The sequence below is a fragment of the Taeniopygia guttata genome, chromosome 1, assembly GCF_048771995.1.
Source record: "Taeniopygia guttata chromosome 1, bTaeGut7.mat, whole genome shotgun sequence".
In the NCBI taxonomy this organism is placed as follows: Eukaryota; Metazoa; Chordata; class Aves; order Passeriformes; family Estrildidae; genus Taeniopygia; species Taeniopygia guttata.
Genome location: NC_133024.1, coordinates 67562195 through 67588213, shown reverse-complemented (window position 1 = coordinate 67588213; position 26019 = coordinate 67562195). Strand labels below are relative to the sequence as shown.

Genomic DNA, 26019 nt, shown 5'->3' with positions numbered 1-26019 from the left:
CTACAGATGGACTATTTTGAATATAAATGTATGCTGTTGTTTTCATAATGCTTTCTGAAGAAATCCAGTTGCTTTAGTTTCAGCAGTTGAGTGGGTCATTCTGTAGATGGTGCCACATGCACTGTCAAAGATAGGTTTTGGATTGTTTAAAAAGAAAAGCAAAAGATATCACCCTGTGTAGGTCACAGAATCTGACAGCTAAACAATGTCACAGCCAAACAAATCAATCTTAATCTTTTGCAGAATGACTGTTTATACTTCACTCAACATTAATCTGAAAATTATAAAGAAATATTCTGATACGGTTACAGTAAAACAGTAGTAAAATGAAGAGACTAGATTGTGACATACTGCAAAATGTTTTGAGATCATACGCTTAGCACTGTGGTATGACCATTAGGAAAATCCTTACTTTTTAGGATTAGCGCATGGAATACAGAGAAAAAGAGGAATAAATATAATCTCTTAGGTATTTTGGAGAAAATAAATGGTGGAGGGAATAAAGGGAAAACAGTCACTTCAAGATTAGTCTTATAAGCTATGTAAATCTAGATCTAGTTCTCTGCATCAAAGTTTTATTCGTGCTTTATCTTGATGAGAACTTTCTAATATGTACTTGAGGGAGATGAAAGTAAAGCAAACTTGCCTTAAGTGCAGCTATAATTTTGGGGTTTGTTACTGAGTATTGAAGGGTGGAGGCAAGGTAGTGTGTTCCTTTTAGAAGGTGGGAATATTTGTTGTAACACTTCTCTTCTTGGTATACTGCATGGAGGAAGTGGGCTGCCTGAAAAGGTCAAAGGTGGTGATTCTTCCCTTCTGTCCAGCAGTGGTGAAGTCGCACCTGGAGTGCTGGGCTTCTCAGTACATGAGAGACAGGGATATACTGAAAGGAGTCCAGTATAGGGTCACGAAGAGGATGCAGGTACTGGAGCATCCCTCCTGTGAGGAAAAGCTAAAACAGAAACAACTTTTAAATTCCTTTAAAGGGGATGGGGCAGGTTGTATACCAGCCATCCTAGTTGAATTTTGAGCACTGTTTAGAGAACCTCAGAAAATTATAGCAATAGGCAGGCAGACAAGAGAAGTGTGTGGAACTGAGTTTTTTTTATTTGGTTATCACAAAGTTGTCATTCTACATTAACTGCCATATGATAAAAATCCTGATGTAGTAAATCAGTCTGAAGCTCTCATATGTGTGTGCTTACCTTTCCTATCAGGCTTAATATTTAATTTTCTTCCTCATTAATGGTTGCTTTTGCCTTTCTGGAGCTTTCATCCCTTGGGCTTGAGGTGCTCACAATGTTAACGAAATCAAGTTTGTATGAAAAATAGTTCAACGTCATTAGAAGAGCTTGAGGAGTGTTATTTAAAATCAAAGCTAGAAAACACAAATAACAAACAGCACTTGTGTGTTCTTCTATTTTTTTTTTCTTTCAAGACCATTTTGGTAAAAATCAGATACAGGAGTGGCCTTCATTAAGACTAAGTGCAATTGGGTGGTGGCATAAGTCTTAATATTAAAATGGTTTAAAAAGCCTTTACTGATTACATGCAGGTCTTGTATGAATAATATTTAAGGTAAGAAGCCTGTACATGTGTAGTAAAAGAGAGCAAAATGAAAAATTCATTAATGTGGTGGAGGTTTCTAACTATTCAAGGTACAGGTTACAAGCAGTTGTTAAGGCAAGAGCTTCCCAAGCTTTGGTTTTTCAAGATATGTTAGCACCTTGAATGGGAACTTGACTTTGTAAAAGCGCACTTGATGCTCACAGGTTTGGGTTGCACTGTGCTTTAAGAATCCAGAACAATATGCTCTGTCGCAGTCTGCCTTGCGTGCACTGTGTGTTCTCAGTGATTGTGTCAGCGCTGGTTTTCATCATCTCAGGCTCCTGTTCACATTGAAAGTGGTTGGTTGAATGTTTAACTCCTGTACCTGAGGATGATGAATATTGATGGAATAAAAGTACTTTGTTCCATGTTTAACCCATGTGTTTAACCAGCTTTGATGCCAACACAGTTCTCAATATTGTATTTATTCCTGTTTCAACAAATCATTACCTTTTACATTAAAATTATTATTAAATCTGGTATTATAAGTGGACATTAATTGTGCAAATATGAAAGGTTCTCTTTAGGACATTTCTTCTTAGACCCCTTTGTTTTATGAGGATTGGTATGGACATCTCAAATGCTAAAAAAACCACTCATAACGGATGCTTTTAAAACATTTGCGACAAACTATTCAATTTTTTTCCATTGCTTAGGAAGGGAAAATGGTGTATGATTACTTGAGCTACTATAATCCAGAAATTATTTTGGTGTATTTTTATTCTTATTTTGATGATTGTGAGCAATTGATGGGCCTCCTGGAATTTGGGAAAGTTTGTCAATTTAGTGTGGGTCTCTCAAAGGGGTACATTGTTTTGTAAAAATAAGTCGGCTTTTTTTCACTAGACCCATGCCTTTTGTGTATAGAATTGTTTATAACTTAAGTTAGTGATATTTATGTTGTATGAGGTCAGTATATTTAGGAGAAAAAGAGAAAAAGACAGGTGACTTCAAAATAAGGAAAGAGAACATAGCAAAAAGCTTGCTTGAAGTCTTGACAAAGTTGAAGGTTTATGTGCTATTTATATGTAAGCATTCCACATAAAAGCTACTTTACACCATCTATTCTTTTAGATAAAAGTTTTAAAAGCAGCACCTCTTGGTGATATTTGTGGTGCTCTGAAAACTGCAAGTGATATGACTCTTAAATTGCAGTTGTTGTAAAGTTCTACCATATTGGATAGCATTCCCACTTCTGTTGGTTCTCTGTTCTTACCAAAATTATTGCAGAATGTTCATCTTTGTGGTCAACAATTAGATGAAATGGCATTGAAGTATAACATAGTAAGCTTCCTGCCCCTTACCACCAACATTGACACTGGCTATGGAGAAAAAGAACTGTAAAGAGCAGCTCCAGTGACCAGTTCTGAGTCATTCTGTGTTTGGACTACTAAATGGAACATGTCTGGAAACTTTCCTCGATGCTTAGGGCCAGCTGGCACTAAAGGGCCTGTTTGTGCTGGTGTATGCTCACCCACTAAAGCAGAGTCTGCATGCAAACCGTCAATTTGAAAGGTTCTCAAACCTTTTCACTGCTGAATAGTGCCTGGAAATTGGCTGGGAGACTCCGGGTTGATGTGGGCCAAAAGCATGCCAGGGAGTATTTTAACAAATTAGTGGTTGTCTCTCTCAGTGATGAAGAACACTTCCTGACTTTGCTTGCCTTTTCTTCTCACAGTTTTTCTTCCTGTTGGGAAGCTGGTGAAAGAAAATAATAAGCAGGAGTAAGAAGACACACTTTAAAACTTCTTTATGAAAGAAGCAGTAGCTCTTACAGCAGCACTGCTTCACTTTAGTTTATTGCTAGCTGGTATCTCTAGAGGAATGTAGGAGAAGCGAGTGGAGCCTAGGAGGAATGTTAAAAGGGTTTCAGATGTCTTGCTGACTTGGAGGAATCGGATGTTTTGCTGAAAGGTCTCAAAAGTTCTTTTGTTTTTAAAAGGAATCTATCAGATACTTAAGTTTTTAATTGGAGAAATTTCACTTCATGGTGGTAGTATATTAAAGGCAGTAGTTGTTTCAGAAGTGCAGTGTGAAAGACTGTTTTAAGGAGATAAATAATTGTCTTATCTAATGTTTTCACAACATGCAGGAAGGGAACCATAGGCTTGGTAGATCCTCCTCGTTAGAAGAAATTAATGAAGATAGTGTTTCATTTGAATATACAGTAATTTTTTGTTTGCATTTCTGTTGTGCAAAATCCTTTATTTTACTAAACGTTTTTGTCAATTACAAGTCTGTTTGCTTAGGCTATTTACTAAATGGGGAATGAGCACAAGTTTCATAGACTGCCCTTAAAACTTTCTAAAGGTCATCCCCAATGCCCTCACTTAATCTGTTAAGGCTTTATTTTACATGTACACTTTAATCTTTTATTTCTACAGAGGATGACAAATAGCAGCAGCTCCCCTAGCCTTCTCAATGACAGTGCCAAGCAGTATGCAGGCCATGGTAAGTATATTTAAACTATGTTTGATAATTTGAGAGATTCACAAAACTGAGGCGTAAGGGAGTGTTACTTGTTTTCTGATTTTATTTGAGGTACAGCAGTAATTTTTTTTTTAATGGTAGTGTAATGAACTTATAAATGTTTAGCCTTCTCTTTGCTGTGAGGAAAAAATTTAGTCATTATCAGTCTTGTCACTTCAAGTGAAATGTTAGTTTGGATATCTACTGTGAAGCACTGATAGCTTAAGCATTTATGTTACTTCACCACAGGATCCCTTTTTATGATGCTTCTTGGATAGGTTATTGTGTGGGATTAGTGTTCAGGTGTTTTCTGTTAAATTTAGGGTGTGTGGATTTTGTGAAGCGTCACATAACTGATTTTTAATAGCTACTCAGTTTTGTCTTGCAGGCAATACTTTGCCTCTTATAATTTTTTCCTTGCTACAGGAAGATGTTTTATTTACATGGTTTTCAGTTTAAGAAAATATCTTGATATTGGAGGCCTGTGTACTCACTAAATTATTGTAGAGGCTGTACTGAGCTTTGTAATGTGCTCTTCACAATCATTACAGATTATTTCAGCTGTAACTGTTAAATTACGTTCTTTAAAGAGTGTACTGGTCCCTTATGGCAAAGACATATATTTAAAATAAATTTCTGCTTGGAAAATTGCTGTGTAAATTATGCTAGAACTCTATTTGCATGTCTGACTCTGCAGCTAGTCTACTTACTAGTATTACAACTTTTTAAGCATGGTAGTAACTGTTATACAATGAACTTGATTGAAAGTCAAAACTTGTGGGTATTTTCTTGTTTTTTCTTCCTAGTTTATTTCCACTAGGCTTTGCTGTTAACTCTGCTTCTTTTGTCCTGCTGAACAGTTAGCTATTCAAGGCAGTGGAGGTCTTCAGTTCTAAATGCAGTCAGAGTTTGAGTGTGACAGGCCAAATAGTAGTGGTGATGCATGTCAAGGAGAGAAACCACACCAACTTTTATAAACCATTTTAAATTTTATCATGTCTCAGATCCTTCCCCCTCTCTCTCCCTGGCTCTGCCAAGCAGTGCTTCACTTGCAGAATTGCCCTTTTAGAGAATATTTGCTGTTGAACAAATACAAGATAAATTCTCTGTTAAGAATTTAATGTTGAAGAAAGTGTTTCATCAAAACACCAATGTTTACAGCTGGCAGTCATCTGCTAATTTGAAAGTTTTAGCTATGTGGTTTGGAGTTTTAAGTTGCATCTGTGAATGTTATGCAGGTTTTGATACTTCAACTCTGGAAAAGATGAATACAAAGAAATGGCAATAAAAAGTTATTAATGGAATGTGGACTTCTGCTGTCCTTGATTCTGATTTAAATTTGTTGTGTAGAACAGTGACAGGACAAGCAAAATCCACATCATTATTTTTAAAACCTTTTACAGAGAAGATTGCTGATTTCAGGTAACCGGAAGTCAGAGAATCATAGGATCTTTCATGCTGGAAAAGATTTTTCAAGATGCAGTCCAACTGTTATCCCAGCACTGCCAAGTGCACTGCTGAAGCTTTCCCTCAGTACTACATTTACACAAAGCCCCTAGGGATGGTGACTCATGCACTTGCCCTGGGCAACCTGTTCCAATGCTTGTCAAGCCTTTCAGAGGATCTTCTGGTGAATTGGAAACACTGTAATGTATTAGATACGGGGTTAAAAATGACATGCAATTGTAAGGAGCACTTACAACAGGTTTTCTGATCAGATGAAGGCTGTGAAATGTTAGGTGGTCTTTAAATAGTGTCAACATCAATGAAACTTACTGAACTCTGTTAATGAGCACCATTTCAATTATACTGTTGTACAGAATCTGGTAAATGCTGGGAGTTTTGATTGCTAAACTTAGGTTTGTCAAAAGGATTTTTTCCATACAGAAATAAGTTAATAATATACGATTTCTTTTAGAAGTGTGTATATATATATATGTATATAACACCTTGGTTTTACATTGGTTTTATAGATCCACTAACTTCACCAAATTCATCCTTGTTTAATGACTTTGCTGCCCTCAGCGTGTCTCAAAGGAGGAAGGTAGGCAACAACTAAATCATAATTAGCATATTTATATATGAGTTGACAGGGAAGAAGATCTGGAATAACTTGAAATGCTGCATGAAATAAGGGTAAAATCTTCTCTAGATTTATTTTAATGTGTTGCTGCTGATATAAATAAGATCTTCTTCACTTTTGCTGCATCAGATCAGACTGTGGCTACTATTAAGAAATACTCCAGGCACTTGTAAATTGAAGTTTATGGAATATGAAACTTGGTGCATAGCCTACTGAATTTGAAAACAAATTTTTATTCTACTAAGGGACATGTGACCTGCAAGCCTTTGTAGGAGCAAGTTCAAAATGCATTAAGAATCAATTTTTCCATTAATTTGTATGTTATGCAATAATAATTATAACAGCTCGAAATGCATTTAGGTTAAAAGACACTTTTGTCATTGGGAAGTGAGGGTTTGGGGTTTTTTCCCATTCCTCTAATTTGTATTGAGAAATCTTTCTTTTGCTGAGGGCTAGACAGCATCTTCAAACACCTTTGACCTGCAGCTGTGCAAGTTGTGGTGTTTTCCAGTTATACATTCAGAGGCTGGAATAAGAGACAAAAGTTTGATTACATGAGAGTTCTTTCTCATTTTCATGAACTGCCACTTACCAAAACCAGGTATTATCTTGTCCCAGCCAATTATTAAGTTTTGCTTTCACTGGTGACTTTCATGTTCTACTACTTATTAGCCACATTATCATGAGCTTTCCTGTAGTAAATAGTGAAAGCAAGCTACATCAGCATGTTCTGTATTATTCCTGCAGGTCAAGATTGAGCTTAAAGATAATTGCTATAGTTGGTCCATCACACTGTTTTTTAAATATAAATGTTGTTGAGCATTAATTTTCTAATACTATGCTGTATCCCAGTTACATGGAATATCTGCATTGCCCTTTTCCTTAATGCCAGCAAACTGTGCAGAAAGTTGAATGTAAAGAAATATAAATGTGTTGCTTATCTACTTGCCAAGGCTCGTAAAAATGAAAAATAATTGTGCATTCCTCCTTAACACAGACTTTGAGAGCCAATATATACACATGTGTATGTATATACCTGGGTGTAAACTTGTGTTTGTGTATGAACCACACGCACCAAAGGAAATAAGCTATCAAACAGAAGTATTGTAAGAATGACCACTGTCTCTAAAAATACTTCAAAGTTAAGCGGCACAAAGTGAAAACAAACCTATTAATGTTTGCTTGTAGAGCACAAATACCTCAAAGCTCAAATAGTATTTCAGAGTGCTTCCTGACTTAATGTATTTTTTTCTTCAAGAAAAAGAAGCAAATTAAGGCACTGGCTGCTAAAATAGTATTAAGAGTAAGTTTTAGCTGTGAAATTGATTAACTTGGTGTTTTTTTTTTTCCTAGTTAGCATTTCAGCTATAACTGGCATTAATTGAAAGATGTTTGTGTTTTACTTTGAATATTAATTTATTTCTGTTATGACTGCTATTTTTTAATGTATGCTTGTATTAAAGGTTGTTAAATACTGGTAATGGGGAAGTTTTGATAAAATACTGCTTGAGCTGTGCAAATCTAGGCGTCCAGGCTCCCTCTATAGTCAGCACAAGGGGATGAGTAGTTTAAAGAAACATATAGCTCTCACTGAGAAAAACACTTTGGAAATGACCAGATGTTGGTGATTGGTTTAATTGGACAAAAATTGATGGCTAAAGTTATGAGAAATTAATAAGTTTTGTGACTGACTTTTTGCTGCCAATCAATACATGGCAAGTAGTTATGATGTAGTTTTTTAATATTTTTAGTACTTTTATTACAATATCCGAATTGTCTGAAGTGATTTCCTTAAAAGCATTAAGTGCTTGCGTGCCAGGTATTTAAAACCTTGTGTGATTCCCCTCTACCCCATTAACTGGAGTTTTTACAGCTTGAACAATGGGATTTATTAGGCCAGTGCTTGGTGCCTGCTGTATAAAGGGAGCCTTGGTGACTAGTTCAAATGTACATGTTTACAACATCTACTGTTTGAAAAAGTCTCAATTATCTTACTAAGAGCCCAAGTCTAAGGTTTTGTTTGTTCTGAACTAGCTGGCAAAACCAGCATTTCCTTCGTTTATCACTGACTTGGAGGACAGATATAATACAGCCCTGGTAAGTGAAAAAAGAACAATTGCTTTCCTTTAAAAATATCACAATTCTAATTCATAATATGTTGAAGTATTAAGTTTTTTGGAACTATGTAAAAAACTATGCATGTTTGTGTTGTGTAAAACTGAATAGTTTCTGTAAAAGCATGTACTATGTAGTTCTGTTAAGCAAGTTTATTGATTGTCTCTGAATGTTGCTGATCATGTTATGGTGGCAGCCCTTTAACAATGGGCAAGCCATATGGAGAAATAGTCGAGATCAATAAAATACTGAACATAAATTGAGGATTGTAATTGGAATATCCTTGCTTTTTTATTAGACAGTATTTTTGAAACTAATTAGTATGACTGAGCTATTTAATTTGCTTTTGATTATTTGATGTTTAGAGGCATTTTACTTTCTGTTCAAAAAATAAACATAGTCATTGAACTTTTATGAACATTCTCAAGATAAGAATCTCTGTTTAGAAATTATTAAATTGCATTTCGATTTTAGATTTCAGGAAAGCTAAGATTACTGTTTAAAGACATTTTTATAGGATACTTAAAATGAAATCAAAGGAGCTAAGTATTTCTGTAGATGGAGCCTTGGTGGAGGTTCTGTCAACTGTAAAACCTTCTGGATTTACTGTGCGGTTGTTGTAACTCCACATGCAGTAAGACAAGCAACCTTAAAGTGAATTTCCTATATGAGATTTTTAGGTAAGTATTAATCTACAATGCACAAATAGGATTTGTGAAGCATGGAACAAAAGCTAGAGTTAGTAATAGACTAACATACTTTCCCAAGAATAATGATGTCATGCTTATTTAATTTTTCTTTTCTTCAAATACATGATATGCTTGTTAAAAATAGAGTGGCATTCTGAACTTGAACTTCCTAGGTGTTTTTCCCAAGTTGACTTTAGCCATGGACATGACAGCTTAATGTACTAAGATGAAAATATATTATGAAACTTACGTTTAAATTTGTTCTGAGACTGTTGCCACCAATCCAGGCTAAAAGGTTCCTGTATTTGTCACTGGTCAGCCTTACAGAATAGTGAAAAGCATTTGCTTTTACATTTTACTTTGTTTTTTCATACCTTCAATCCTCATGAAAACTGAACTCTTACGAAAAGTTTCTAACACTGACTTATTTCCATTTCATTTTTTTAATTGTTTGGTCACACCTAGAGGAGGTCCTTTAAGGTGAGAATAACTTCAGTTCACAGGCTGCAAGGGGTGAAATTGCTGTACTGAACAACTCTAAACATGATTTTAATGCTGCTTTTTATGTATTTTCAAGCAATTTTTTCTAGAATACCTCCTACTGGTTTTAGGTGAGTAAAGGCAAGGACAAAACCTCTAGATTAGAAAGGAAAGTATAAGAGAGATTATCTGAATTGAAGTTCACCCCAAACAGGGTGCAGCTGTTGAGTGCCATCTGTGGAGATTTACAGCAAGTGAGACTGGACAGCATACTTAACTCGTTTACTTTGAATAGCAGACATAAATGTGCATAGAAAATTATTTGAAGCAAAGACTGCCTGTAAGCCTAGTCTGCATAAATGCAAGCTTTTTAATGAGTATGAGAAGAGTTTGACCTCTCAAGTTAAAAGAAAACAATAAGGATAATTTCAGGTCCTGTGGATATTAAATTCTTAAGACTTAAATGGTTGCTATTTTCTTTTTGAGTGAGCTGCCTCCCATCTAGTTCTGTTACCTTTTGGGAAGCTATATTTCTCTGCAGCTTCCTGTTTCCATCTAGCTCTAAATTAACATCTCTGATAACCTGATCATTATCTAGTTCAGTGGTGTTCATTGAAAAGGTTTATGTGCCATCTTTGGTCTTGCTGGATTTACTTTGAATGAAAATGTGTTGAGACAGTTTTCACCTTTCAGAGCCTCCTGCATATGATCTCAGAAGCATCAGTCTTGTTCTGATGAGTTGAGGGGTAATGATCAAGCATCATGTCACTGTGTTCTAAGAGACAGAATTATGGCTGCACAGACTCTATGATGTACCTGGGCGAAATTTATATTTCAAACCTAAATATTTCCTTCTGGGATTTATACACCCATACTGCAATAATAAAACATAATCGTTGATGCTAAAATAAGTTGTTGCGGCAATGCAGAAGGACTATGCTTTATGAGAAGACTAATAAATGTTTGTAGGTAGTACCGGGTTCTAAAATCTGTTACAAGGATATAATATAATCTGCTTTACATGCAATGTAATCTGCTTTACATCTTTTCTTTGAATAGTTAGTTATTGGAATTGTTCCTCGGTTGTGTGCTCTTGCTGTCTCGATTATTACTATTTAGATAAATGTTTTTTTCACTTCTAAGTGTGTCTTGAGAGAATATATTATTCGCTTTTATTTTTGTGTGTGAATTTGTGATCATTATGATACACAAGTCAAACTTAAAATAAAAAGTAAATAAAAGCATTCCCCTTTAAATATATGTAACACTTTTACATTTTGCTGCCTCATCCTTTTGTATATTTGAAGTCAAATAACTTGAAATGTAACTGACATGCTAGATGCATTTCTTTATATTTGCAAGCTTTGTTTGATTCTTGCTGTGCCAAGGTGCATGTAGTCTTCAAGAGTGATTTGCAGTAAAATAATTAAATTTTTTTTTAGATTTCTGCACATGTTAATTGAAGGCACTATACAAATATTTAAAGCAGCTAGAAAATATGCCACTTTTGAGAAATCATGCCTATTAAAGATCAGAGTAAAAGCTGCATCAGCCTTTAACCCTCTTAGCTATATATTTGGTAACTGCACATGATTTTCCCACATGTTTGTAAGTAACACAAAAATTTCTGTTCTATTAAAAGAAACCTTTAAACTTGAAGAAAATCTGTGGTTTGCCCATAGTGTTCATTTAGAAGTTAGGAGTTTTTGAAAGTAGATCTTGGGGTGGTGATATTCTGACAAGTCTTCACTATAGTTAGAACTATCTACTTCAATGGTGGTAGAAAAAAGTCTGCTTTTCCATCAGTTTACATCAATTCAATAGTAGTAAAGAAGTTTGTCAGTATAATTAAATCCATGCCAGGATTTAAAGTTGTGGTAATTCATACCTCATCCCAACATAGCTAGGCTGCAAACTTGATGAGAAAACATTTGACTTAATTATGTCAGTTTTGCTGCTTCTGAAATCTTCAAGATTTTCATGCCTTCAGCATATATACTCATGAAATAAAGTTTTAAAATAATATTCACCTGAAAAGTTTCCCTTAGCTATGGTTTAAAATGTCTGATACAGTGCCTGATCTATTGGATCTCTAAAGTTTGTTTAAACCAAGAAAATTTTTTTCCTGTGATCAGAAAAAAAAATGCTCTAGAATAAGACACATTTCCATGTCAAATTTTGCACTTAAGTTTTCTTGGGGTAGAAGAATACATCGTGTTTGTCTTTGTATTATACTTTTCAACTAGTGAAATTCTGACCTCGGCCCAACCCAGGTTTTCATGAGCAATCTGGATGGAAGGGTGTCTGGTCTGTTAAATGCATGTAATATTGATGTATACTATTGTATACTGAAAAATTATAAGCATTATAAATGTTAGCATGTCTTCTTTTTTCATAAGGGGAGAAACCCTCCACCGAACAACAAATACCAGCCAACTACACAATTATTTTTAAGCTCCCATTCCATTTTTTGTGGATATCGAAAATTTAAAAATTGGTTCCAGCCTACAGAAGCTGAGATACAAAAAACCACAAGTGTAGTCTGCCTGTCTACCAGTGGGAGGTTGTTATAAAAAAGGAAGAGTAGAGGGTATTTTGGTTAACAATTAACCCAGTCCATGTAAAGGGATTTTGCGGCCACAAAATCTAAACAGTTTAACTTCTCTTAAAAGACAGTTTTTCATATTTCCGTCTTACAAATATGTCAGGATATTCCTGTTGGCACTGACTCATGTTCAGGTGTAACACTTAATTGGGCTTACTAATACACAGTAACTGAGTTGTATTCACAATTAAGGTACTGCTTAGCTGATTGTGCCTATAAATGGGCTCAATAACATATTGAAGTTCATGTCTATGATGTGGTGTTTCAAGTACTGGCTTATTCCAGATAATCAGTTATGGTTGTTGGGTGAAAGTAGCAATAATGACACCAAGAACTTCTATTTTGCTTTTAGCTTTAAAAGCATAATAAAACAGAAATTGCTCTTTTTTCAGTAGACTAGCAGACTAGCTGAGTCTAATGTTTAATGTGTCTTTTTCTAATGGTCTCTTTGCCATTAATTTAAAAAAAAAGCCTTTCAAAAGTCAGCATTGAAATTTAAAATTGTATGTCTCAAATAATTTTGGTAGTCCAGTAAGTAGTACAAGGAAATTGTGAGTTTGTATAGATTTTTAAAATTTTCAGTCTGATAATGTAATATTTTGTTTGTATGTGCAGATACAGTCAGCTCACTGTACAACAGATGAGCCCTAGCTAATGCTGCTGTGATACTTTTAGCTATAGTAATTTAAGGTGATGCTGCTTTGTTTAGCCTGTAGTGGCGAAGGCTTAAGATGACTGCTATTTGGTTTGATATTAGAAGCACTTAGCATTACCATAGCTCAGACTCTTCACAATACTTTGAAACACAGCAGCTTGCTCATGTGTTTGTGTGCTGGATTTAATTGGGTATGTTTTGGTTCTAAAAGGGCTTGTAAATCTGAAATTGAAAACCTGCTAGAGGTAAATGCACTTTAAGGAACAGAAATGTAATTTGGGACCTAAGTGATCCTGAAATAAAACAAGTTGCACATCTTCAGTAGAAGAAAACTTTGCAATTGTGTAGTTTGATTTGTCAGCTTATCTAGACTTAAATACTACATGAAAGTCTTTACAGTTTGAATGTTTGTAGATACTTTCTTGGTTAAATTTATTCCTCTACGATGGCCATGGAACATCTTACACTAGAAGTCAGTTTAATCCTGAATTTAAAAAAGGGAAATGTGATATTGCCCACTGACCTTGAAACAGGAGGAACTAGGGACAAAGACAGCAAATAGTAGCATGAAAATATAGGTATATATATATATATATATATATATATATATATATATATATATATATATATATAGGTATATATAGTAGGAAGAAAATAGATGTCAGGGAGATAGCAAGGTTGATACACTGCTTCAAACTTCTCAATCTATTTGTTTTTCCTTCTGTTTAATCACTTCTCTTGGCAGATACTCTGTTTTCTGCCTTTAAATTCAGATTGCATTTCTAAATCAGATCCAAGTTTGCTCTTTGAGAACAAGTGTTATTTAGAATTACTTTGGTGCACATAGACTAAAATTTATTTCCAAATGTTAATATTGTCTAGTCTATCTTCTAATGTCTGTCTAAATAATGAAATCTTGACCTAGTAATCCCCTAATGTTTTATGATAAGTAATGAAAGAGAAAAGTGTTTCTTTAGGTCATCCAGTGCTTAATTTCTTTTTTTAAATACAAGTAAGTAAAGAACTATTGGAGCATGAATTCATATTGTCTCTATATAATCTTTAATAAAGTCTAGAATACAGTTTCATCTTGTTGTCTGGAATCTGAATCCTGTTGTGACCAAAATTGCCTTCTTCCAGATTGGCTTATTTCCTCTTTTGCTTTGGTTCTCCTTTTCAAAATATTTGTAGACAAACAGTTATTATAGAAGATTAGAAGAACTCTTTGTGAATGGAAGCATGTTTGGGCACTGGCTTGTAGTCCAATAGTCTGAGGCAGACTGTGCCCCTGCACTTGGTAGAGCATAGGAAAAGAGAGAGAGGGGAAAGCTTCCAGGGAAACTGTTATTCTTCATCATATTGTTTACACCAGTCGGCCTAAGAAAAATACATACTGTGTTCAAACCCTGCCCTACAGTCCCATGTTGCTTGAATGTCCCGCTTCTCAGCTCTAATGGCTTTGCAGGTTCGGATTTTAGTAGTCTTTCTGATTTACTGAGACAAGTTGCCCGATAGTTGAGTGTTTCTCCTAATAAACAACCAATATTTAGATTTGCCATGATCGAGTGTGTATTTGAACTGCAGGAGGACTTTGTGCTACCCATCACAGATTTCTAATTAGTATGCTAAAATTCAGCCTTGTTTATAATTACTAAGTTTGGTTAACTCTTCCATGGAGTTTGTTGCCTTTGGTAGTTCATAGTCCATGTTGGTATCCTTGGGGATTTTTTGTTGTTTTGTTTGTGGGTTTTGCGGGTTTTTTTTAGGGGTTGGTTTGTTTGGGTTTTCTTGGCAAATGGGGTACTGTTGACTCCATTGTGTTTTAATTATTTCCAAAGCTTTCAGCCTAAAAGGTTCCAGGGAAGTAGAGGAGAGAATCTATTCAGGTTTTGTTTTTCAGCCATTTTATGATAGTTTTGTCCTGTGTTTTACAAATTGTTTCTGTGTGAGTGGGAAGTCTTCTCTAGTTAGATTCTTACCTTGTTTTCTGAGGTATATTTTCTAAAGTGTGTATGAAGGTACATGTTGCTAAGATTTCTAAGGTGCTAGGTGAAATAGATATCTGAATAAAGGTAAGTTAAGCTTTGATTACTTAGAGTGATCTATATCCGGGTGATGATTACACTGTCACATAAAAATGCCCAAACAAAACCCCACAGCAAAGGAAAACCAGCCAACCCCTGCAGTTTCATCCAATTGTTGATATAATTGACATAAAAGTCCTGGTCTAAATATGCATAGATGCTAAAATATTTCTTTTGATGATATTTACTATCTAGGTAGATACACATAGGTTTGAAAGCACAGAGAAATCTAGAAAACTTCTGTACTTTACCTGTTTGAAAGTATTTAACAGATTTTCTTTTTTGCAGTGTGCCTTTTGAATTTAATGTTCATGTAATTCTTTATAAATAGTTCAATTTGTAGAGATCATTGCCAGTGTAATAGAAACGTCACTGTAAAGTAGGTGCAAGTAATTCCTGCATGTTAACTTGCTCAAATATGTTTTATTTTCTCTATTTTATGACAATTCCCAATGCAGTTGTCATAGTAATTCTTGTCTGTTTTCACTTAAGACAGTAGCTGAAGTTATTTTTTTGAACATTAACCTGAGCAGAAATGCTTTTCTCAGAACTCTGCTGCAATTGGCTACTCAGTTCCACCTGATTTTTAAAAGCAAATTTTCAGGAGATGAATCATAGCAAATTTGAATTTAAAATTTGTTTGGTAGAAATTTCAAGGGAGGTTTTCATTATTATGATGTGATTGAAGGTATTTATTTTGGACATATGGATATTTATTTTTAAACAATTTCTCATTAGGACAGAATGTCCAAATCTATGTGCATATTTCAGTGGCTGACTTGTGGTGGATGGCTTTACTTACAAATAATTAGTAGTCCCTGAAGTTTATTTTCTTTATGTTTTTTATGCATTGTTTATTATAACCAAATAGTCAGGATTGAAAGGAAACAGTCTCAGTTAAATTTTACTTGCAAATTGTTTCCTATTCCACCAATCCAGAATCATGTCATAGTGTAATACCTATTTTAGTGTAGGTTTAGATGAGGGTTGTTAGGAGTGGCCTGGTTTCTCTCCTTCTTTTTCATAGCCCAGGAAGTATCGACTGGGAATGCTGGATGAGAGGATAGTTCCGGTGGGATCAAAAGCAAGAAAATCAAAGAACCCTATTGGCTGTCTGCCTGACAGGTGTAAAACAGGAGTACCCATCAATATGGTTTGGTGGAACAGAGTCACAGAAAACAATTTACAGGTAAAATTATTTTTTACTGGTCATTTTTCAGTATTTTGGATGTTTTATTTTCAGTTTTGGAAAATGTTAGAAGGAGTTACTCCAAGTATGAGTTAAAATCAAATCAAATATTTATTTCACATAATAGGCATAGTGGTTCTCTAAGAGAGTGATTTGGAGGTATTTAATTCACCCATTGGTATAATCTGAGGAGAAGGAGCAGAAGTAATCATTAAATGTATTCTAAAAGCAAACAGCTGCAAACTTTTAATTCTTATCTGAAAAAGCTTTTTACTGGTAAAATTAGTGATTGTTGTTAAAATGACTGACACAATGAAAATAGATACCTTCAGTACAGAATTTGAAGACATTGCCATCATGATCAGGAAGTATAAATTCCTAATTTTTATGTTGGGATAGTTTATACTTCTCAACTTGTTTGAGAAATGTATGCAACTCTTACCATTATTTTACTTTATTCCTCAACATCTTCAGCTCTGTAAGGAGGGCGGTGGTACAGCTGGATTTGAATATCTCTTTATCAAAGTAGCATGTAATCCTTGGGATGAAAATGTAGAATAATTATAGCCTAGGATGAATCTGCTTTATATCCCTTAAACTGGAGGTTAGATGGGAATTATTACCCTGGTGGGAACTGCACCACTGCTGCTAATACTTTTTTCACTTGTGTAGTGCTTTTGATTCCTCAGAAATTGTTTTAGTCTTCCTATGAGGGTTATGTTGTTTTTGCTGTTTTCTAAGTGAAGTGGGTAAATTGATAACAGACTTTTAATTAAGACTTAAGTTGTGGCATTTCAGGATTTTCTATCAGTTCACTGAATTTCTGCCATGTAAGGGCCAGCATGATGCTCGTATGAGCTCCTTTCCACACTGGTACTAGTTTTGCTTTAGTTGATGTTTGGACATCTCAGTGTTATTGAAATGAGCAGTCATGGGCAGTGTGATCTAGGTGGCATGATGCTATGTTGTTTAGGGACATTTGGACCTTCAGTCTTTCTTGCCCTTTTGCTGCTGGAGAAGCAGCATAGTCACTGATGGAGAAAAGATGAAGCTTAAAGGAAACATTTACATTTGAATGACAGTGGTGAGAGCCTGTGAAGCAGTACTGTTTTGAAGGGTGAGAAAATGGACAAACTAAATTTATTGTGTGTATCTAACAATGAATGTAAGCCATAATTAAAGACAGTTTTGAGAAGAGAGAAGCAGAAAATTGATCTTTTGTTTTTGACATTAATGAGCAAAAACAGTCCTGTTTGCACTCCAGTCCTCTGTTGTTTTCTTGCTATACAGTGATACAAGCTTTGTTGTTAATCTGCTCCATTTAGATTAGAAGCAAAAGAACTTAATGCTTTTGGAGGCTGGAGAGGCAGTAGCCTGAAACTTGGGGCTTTTTGCCAGGAGCAGTTGTCTTCTCAGTACCTGTGCACTCTGGAGTAGTGTTCAAAGTGTGGCACAGGGAAGGAAGCTCAAGCTCCCAATGCTTTCTGAGGTTGGCAGTGTTTGGGACTGGTTGCAGAGCACGTAGCTTTTGAAGTATGCAGTTCCAGGCTCCTTTATTGCACCAGAATCCTGGCTGCATAATTGATTTAAAGTATGTGTGGCTTAAGATTTTGCAATACATGATACAGTTGCATAGCTTCCCATGGAGGTGTGGGCTTTAACAAAGCATGTATATGCACATGTGGTGGAAATACGAACAGAAGGATGTGCCAGCCATAATAAATAGAATTGAAGGAGAAACAGGAGCGATTGAAGAGCAGCTGTGGAGTCTGGCAAGACTGAAGAAGCAAAGGTGTTAAAACTTGCATTGTAAAATAATTTAAACTGTTACTCCTGCGTGGCTATGAATTTATAAACCCAATCTGTTTTGTTTAAATATGGTGTTACAGTTACATGATTAAAAGTGAAGTCTGCAGAGTGAATTGTACTCTGGGTTGTGCATTAAAAAAGCAAAAAAAAACCACAAATCAAAGTTTGTTTTATGTTGATATATTCTACCTTATATTAGGAAATGTCCTGAGCTACTATACTACCACATGATATATATAATAATAGCTAATGTAATCCTCCTTAGAATAGTAGGAATCAATACATTTTAGTTATACAGATTTGTTTTTATTCACTATCAATAACTGATTTTTTGCTTCTTGATCAAAAAATAATCATAGAAATGAATTTTTTCAAATATGTTGCATTAGGAGCATAGACCTCTAACATTTTAGATGTTTTTACAGTGCTTTGAAGGATTTTTGTTAAAGAAACATGAAAATATTCCAAATCTAATTTTAAAGTTTACTTTTTAGTGAGATCTACTTGCGAGTTGTAACAAGACTTCACTAATAGTTTTGTCTGAGTCTGTGGTCTGGTTTATAAACCAATAAATACTTAGCTAACAAATTTTACCCAATTTTAATGACATTGACTCTTATTGCTTCTGCAAGAGCAGTAGAGTAACATAAATAATAATGTTGGCAAATTGAAATTTATTAGAGCCTATTGTTAGAGTGATGCAATGATTTCTCACAATAATTATAATAATGTAGCATGTTACACAAATCCACTGGTGAGATAGAAAGATTTGCTTTGAAGTCCTTGGTGACCTCCCATGACTTCTGGGTTTTTCTGACATCACAAAATGACTCCTTTCCTGATGTCATGGCTCACAAGGAATCCTTGGAGGAATTGCAACAATGCTCTGTAAAGTGGATCTCCTCATATAGAACCTCTGCCCATTAAAAAAACAACAAAGAAGCCCCAAAACCCAACAACAACAAAATAACATGTTAAATTCAAGAAAAACTTCTGTGTTTCTGTTTCTGTATTCTTAAGAGATACTATGAAAACTGTGCCAAAAACAGACTGGTAAAGGAGTGCCCTGCTTTATAGCATGGTTGTGGGTTAGTGGTGGTTTTCTGTAACCATTACACGATTATGTAATTTGGGATGTCAGAACAGATAAGCATAAATTTGGAAGTGAAGGAGAACATAAAAAGAGAACAAAGAAGCTTGTATCCAGTTTTTAGCATGTTAGGTACATTAGCACATCTTTCTGAAATCAAATGAGATTGGCTTACTTTTTGAGTTAGGTAGCAGGCTTTGTTTGAATGAGGAACCAGAACCAAGCTAATGAAGTACTATTACAGCCTCTGAGGCTGATGTGGTGTCTGTGCTGCTGCTGTACAGCTGTGTTGAGAGATGCTGAATGAGAAATGAAAGAGAGAGAAGAGTGGTTTCCAGTATTCCTGTGGGATCCCTGCATGATTTTCCAAAGGCTTCATAACTCGTACATCCCTGTATTCCAGCTCACTTCTGTACTTAAAGGCACTTTGAGGATTCATTTATTAATTAATGCAGCATTGGGGCCTTACAAGTTTATCACTGAGAAGCATAAAGAGAAATCATGTGTATCAAAGTTTCTAGTTAATGAAACAGGAATTTTGATTTTATTTCTGGATTGCAGAAATCTGTTATGTGCAACTCCTTAACATACAGTAATGCCACATGCTGCTGTGTAGTCCTTCCAGTCATGGTCTTCAGCTTAGATCCTTGGCTTGCTCTTTGCTTTCACCTGTATATTCTTTTAAGGGCCTTTAAATTGTTCTGGAGTGTTTTTTGTGGGTTTTTTTTTTTGGTGGTTTTTTTTTGTTTTTTTTTTTTTTGTTTTTTTTTTTTTTTTGTGATACTCATAGAATATTTGGTTTCTTCCCCTCCATGCTATATTTTAATTTTATTCCCTGTTAATAGTAAAAGCATAAAAGTCACCAGACAAATTCTAAGCTGACTGGTGACACAAATAAGTAGTTTAATAGTCCTGGCCTCCTTTTGTACCTTTTTTTTTCCATCCTTAGTAATTGCATTGTGGCTAAAATCAGTCTTCATTTGGACTGTATTGATAAAGTGTTTTTTTCACTCCGAAGTACAGAAGTGTAGGAATTGTTTTTGTAAGTGGAACTGGATGGACTCAGTTTTGTGGTCTGTCTTTGGAAGTTTCTTTGCAAGGCTGACTGGCATGGACATAAAGAATCTGAGAACAGGGTATTTAGATGAAATTTCTTCGTGGAATCATTCTGAGAATGCATGATATTAAAATTCAGGTAATAATTAGGGAAGTTGCTTTACTGCTTTAGTTTGACACATCTTTATTAATATACTGGAAGAAGGGGATGAGATTTCAGTTGGCATGGTTGAGAGGAACAGGGAATGATGGCAATTTCAGCAAAGGTATCTGAAGTCACCATAGGTGGTTTGCTAGAAATACATAACGTATCTGACACAGATGTGCTTCCTTCTCTTTTATGCTGTTTGTTGAAAACGTACTTATTAGCATTTTGAAATTTTGTGTGTGCCTTTTTATGGAACATTTACATTTGAAACTGAAATTAGACTTATTTAACACAGTGCAGACAGTGCTAGTAGGTTTTTGTTTGTTTGTTTGTTTTGGGTTTAAAAGTACTTTTTGACATCACAGTATTGCATAATCATTACATGATTCTTGCATGTCCATTCTTCTAGTTACTCCTGAAAATTAATAACTGTTTTCAATACCCATTTTCTCTACATATTTTACCAATCCTGATTTATTCTGACTTCAAATTTTAAACCTCATATAGCATGAATAAATTACTTTTTTCTGAGATGAATAATTAATTAGTAATTAAATTAAATTTGTTTAAAAGGTGTGCTTTTGCAAAATTTAAGCATAATACAGAATGAAAAAATGTTTTCACTAAAATTATAGTGATTATTTTAATTCTTATAAAAGTTTAAATTTTTTAATGTCATCTTGGGAAGTCTGGTAAGACACTAATGGAAAAGTCAGGTTCTAAAGCATGGTTACCATTTAAACAGATTTTCAAGCTTACAATTGATCCAAATGTAAAGCTAAACCTGGAATTTATACTTTGTATTATGCCTTGACAGAGTGAAAGGCCAAGAATATAATACTTTGAATCATTGGCCACTAAGAATGTTGGTTTTCTGATTTTGGCATATTTGCATGGTCATTGCTGTAAAATAGTTATCTACAAAGATTCAAAACTAATTAAGATATTAAATATTAAAGAGCTAATAGTAATTTACATTCCCTCATTTAGTTTGGTCACTTAATCTAGCCTCATTATTTTAATTATTTTCATGGAAGAAAACTGTTTTCAGAAAAATGAATATTTTACTTCAGATAAATGTTTTCAAAAGCATAAAAGTTTTTGAGAACTGCAGCTTCATGTAGAGATAAGGAATTTAAATGTGGATTGGAGCTTAAGCTTCAAATTGTCTGACAGTATTTGCTAGTTTTGACCACCTATCACTAGAAAATGCTGTATTAATTTGATTAGTTTATTCTGGCTAGTGACTGTGGAACTTGACTATTTTTCTGTATTTAGAAAACAACTTGAACATGGAAGGGTCTTTTAAAATTGTAACCAAATGTTAAATCACTTTTTTTTACCAGAGGAAAAAGTCTTGGATTGCAGCTTCATGTTGGTAGCATCACAAAGAAGTAAAACAGGCTTTCACAGTATAGGGTCTATGTTCATAAATCACAGCTGTTTACTCATATACAACATTTTCATCAGCTATGTAAAAACAGCTTAATCTTACTAGGCTTTGATGCTCATCCTGAATTGTGATACCATAAAATGGAATGAAACTGAACTTCCATCAGACTTGACCCATTGCTGTTTGTAATTCTACAGCATAAACCAGATCAGCCCTAGCAGATTCCTGGGTTTGACTCTTTCACTTGGATAAATTAAAACACCTACCAGTTAAGGTGGAGCTCTTTTCTTAAAGTGAAGCTGCATTTAAAATTTTTGATGATTATAGGTAACTTTTAGTAAGAAAGTACCATTTTGTAAGTAAGTAACATAGTAGTAAGTTAGTAACTTTTAGATGTGAAAACTGATCTATGACAGTTTGCCAAATACATTTAGAAATAAGAAGCATCTCTGTGCTGTAGGAGTTTGAATCAGTAGGTGAAAATGATAAAAGTTTAGCCAGAATACTATGGATGGGATTTTGGGAACTCTCTCAGTTGCTCTAGAAAGTCTGAGTTACCTTCCAGAAGGTGTCTTTTTCTGTGCTTGCATTCTTCTATGCCACATCCCACCCTTGTCACCTGGTTGACACAGTATTTAGATGTGATAGGGCTGTGGATGTGTCATTGCTACATTTAGCAGTGAAAAAATGTACATATTGTGGTTCCTTGGAATTAAGTTCTTTTAGCGAGATGATACAAATTCTGTCCCTCGCTCTCCCAGTTTTTCTGTTCGATGACTATTTAGCTCTATCACTGTTTGGAAAAGTTGTACTTTACCACCTTTGTAATTTTCTCCAGTTTCAGTGCAGATTTCACTGAATGGTTGTGTGCCAATTTTTATCTAGAGGAACAATATTCTTTTAGTTATTCCTGCACCTAAATTCAGATAAGTCCAGAATATTACCTTTTCAGTATAAATGTATCAGGTATATGTTTTCAGTTCTGTATAATTCAACTTATCATTTGTTTTGCTGTATTAGTGCACATTTTAATATATTTTCCTTAACTGTGATTAAAGAGTTTAAAAATTAATGTCAACTCTTTACCCATTTAATATGTTTTACTTCACAATCTGCATATTTAGTTATAGCTGTTCCTTGAATATTCAGAAACATGCACATGTAAGGTGATAAATAAGGTGGAATCATAAAGTGGATGGGGGTTAAAATTTACCGTGTGATTAAAGGTAGAATATTTTTGCTATTTGTTTTTAAACCTGGGCATCTTCTTTAATTTTACAACTTTGAGAGCCTTCTTTTTCAGCACACTGAAATACATTAATACTATGATATTTAGCGGAAATAATCAAATAAAGGTATTAAAACCCAGTTAACAGAAATTCTTCTCAATTGCTTTCTTTGCTCTCTAAATTGATGTTCACACTTCACTTTTAATCTGGCAATAACTTATTTCTCTAATGCCACTTTATATTGGTAAAATCAATATTGGTAATTTAACTAACAGTTGATATATTTGGTTATTTTAAAACTGCCTGAAACCAAAGTAATCCAGTATAATTTTCTGTAAAAACAGTATGGATTTTCTTAATAGTATCCCTTGTCTATTAGGAGTTGCTGTCTTCTTATTTTACCTAACTTGTTTAGACACTTTGGAGAGGTACTGTGCAGATTATTTAATAAACTAAATCCTGTAATTTAATAATCTTTAAGATTTTCAGTGCGTTCATGTAATAATTGGTTTTATTTCTTGGCTTAATGTAGTTTTTGTTCACTCCTGTAATTTGTAATTGGCTGTCCAATGATAAGCTTTTTGCCTTTTGAGCTCTAACTGGGATTGTCTTTTTCTAACCCTCCCTGCCCCAGATCAAACAAAAACTTCACCTCAAAACGAACATTATGATCCCAAACTACAAAACTGTCTGCACTGATTTTAATAGAAATTAGAAATTGTTCATGTGTTTATTTTATGTTCTAACAAATACTGTATGTTTGACCATCATCCTGCTTCTATTGTTTTCCATGGCACCAAATTAGTCTTTATTATTAAGGGTGCTGGATAAATGAAACAGGTAATTAAAGCAGTAGTTACCTTCACAAAAAAACAGAACTATTTTAAATGGAGGCAGGGGTGACTTTTCTAGTAGGAATAATTTTTACTCCTTTAATTTGAAATTGCTGGTTTGTTTGAGATGAAATTGCTGAAGTCATGGGGGAACAGTCTGCAGCTGTGACAAAGTTTTCTCCAACTTGTCAAGTCTGTTCTCCAACTTGTAATGCTTATGGAAAGCCTTTTGCAAAATGTGGTATGAATTTGTAGACTAGCTGTGCATATGGAAAGTTTGCTTATAACACTTCAGATGTAAGCTAAAAACATGTCTAATTTGTTCATGCAGGTCAGCTTCCAGTATTCTTTGTTCACTTCAGCAAGCTGTATGTACTTTAAAAATACCACCTGTACTAGTAGGGCTGTCTAGAAAGTATTATCTCCCAAATAAATCCCTTCTCATTTGAAAGAAACATTTGATTTATTGTATTTTAAACAGACACCAAATCCTTCTGCAAATGAGTTTATTCCTAAAGGAGGATCAACTTCCAGGCTGAGTAATGTATCCCAGTCAAGTATGTCTGCCTTCTCTCAAGCCTTGTTCTCTCACCCCTCCATGGGAAGTCCTGCTACTGCTGGGTTAGCACCAGGTAAGTTGAGAGTAATGATTTACAGTACAGTTTTTTGTTTTTTTTTAAATCAAACATAACCATATATATATATTTTTCAGATTTATCAGGTAAAAATGTAGCTACCTCCTACTTTAGCTCTTAAGGCAATCATTAAAAAGCAGAGGGACTTTAGATTAATATTCCAGTAGTATGGAAATCACACTGCAGGCTGTGCAATCTGCTCAGCCACAGCAGCATTGAAATTAACAACTTACTCTGCTCCTTTTGGGGTAAAGGGTTGCTGAGTTATCACATATTGTGTCCTAAGTGGTTCTTGCCAGAGCAGTACCTGAAAAGGATTTAAATTACCCATAGTCTAGAAATGCATTGTAGTATATAATGCATATGATCTTGGTTTACTACACACCGGTGTGCTCTTTTTATTTGTTTCTAGACTGTGTGATGTAGAAGTAAACTTTTCAGTATTAATGAGTGCATATGGGACTTAAAAATCTGGATTAAAAATAAAAAGTAGAAGACAAGCTAATTCTATAATACTCTGCCTTGCAAAATAGTGTTAATTTTATTGTATCTGTCATGTGTAATCTCACTTTTAAGACCAATTTATAGTTATTTCCTAGGTTTAAAACTCTAACTGAAACATGTTCCATTCAGTCATGTAATTGAGTGGCAGATTTTTTTACAGATTTAACAAGTTCAAGCCCTTCGTGCATCTTTTAGTCTTCTGATCTTAAGATGTTAATTTAATTCTAATAATTTCATTTAAATAAAATTAAAGTATTTTTAATATATAGCCATCAGCAAATTTGGATATTCACACTGCAAATTCTTTAATGAGTTTCTGTATGTACTTAAACCTCCAACATTCTCTTGTGGCTACCAAGAAGCATTAGGTAATTGCCAAAAGGTGGATGGACAAATGCTATAAATGATTTTTAAAAATATCTATTGGCAATTACCATTTATTAAATAACCTTCACTCTTTCCTGATGGCAGTGTCAATGGGAAAGAAGCCAGCATTTTACTTGTGTGTATAACCATAGCACAGCAGGCTAGGAAAGTGATTGATAACTTCTGCTGACCAAATGAACATATTGTGGAACTGTGTCTGCTTGATCCTATATTGTGCTGTACCGTCTTATTGGAAAACTGTTGTGTTTATATGCCTCTCAGCCTTGTCACCTGGATTGAAAAGTGTGTAAAGGATTAAATAGAATACAGTAAAATGATCTACTTTTGGAAAGTGTCCAGTGGGGTCTCAGAGGGATCCTTCACAGTCCAATTTCTTTACTATCTGTAAGTAATACTTGAAAGGATAAGTAACACTGATCAAAGAAGTTCACACAACAATTTCAGCTCCTAGAAATAAATCTAGATAACAATGCTGCATACTTTCTAGCCTCAAAGACTATTGTTTGTTTATGGACAAGAGGGATGGGGGAGTATTCATAAGAGGTAACTTCAGGCAGAGTTGTCTTATTTCCCTTGCTCTTCCTGTATAACTAAAATGAAAATATAGTTCAATGTAGGGACCTTGATTGGATTCTCTGAACTTTTCTAGAAGCTTTTCTTTTCTCACTGAGTGCAGAATTCTCTGAACCTAAGTGTCCTATGTAAATACTGCTCACAGACATTTATTTTGATTTAAATGTTAACATTAAAGCTGTCAACATAATCCATCCAGAGAAATTCTTGTTACCTCAAGGTCAGTTAGGAGGTGGTCTTTCTAAAAAATTTGGCTCTTAAATAAGAAAGCAGTATCTTTGTGTGGGGAAACGTCACCACTTAGATTATACTGGGTAACAGAATAAAAAATTCTGAAGTTGTCAAGAAAAAATGGTTTAGATATGTTAGGTTTCAATAAGTGAAA

General features: G+C 34.6%; 1 protein-coding gene across 14 annotated transcripts in view; it reads left to right on the top strand.

Annotated features, from left to right (window-relative positions):
• The window catches only part of PAN3 (poly(A) specific ribonuclease subunit PAN3), a 118624-nt gene that overhangs the window by 18120 nt on the left and 74485 nt on the right, over positions 1-26019 (top strand). For 13 of the 14 annotated variants that reach the window (XR_012056495.1, XM_072930432.1, XM_072930426.1 and 10 more), the window contains exons 3-7: positions 3993-4059; positions 6051-6121; positions 8195-8257; positions 15816-15977; positions 24017-24167. Coding sequence is in view for 13 of the 14 variants with exons in the window: in XM_072930432.1 (XP_072786533.1) it covers positions 3993-4059; positions 6051-6121; positions 8195-8257; positions 15816-15977; positions 24017-24167 (514 nt within the window). In the remaining variant the exon portion in view is untranslated. The remainder of the gene's footprint in view (positions 1-3992; positions 4060-6050; positions 6122-8194; positions 8258-15815; positions 15978-24016; positions 24168-26019) is intronic. The other variant, XM_030274801.4, reaches the window with a different exon arrangement.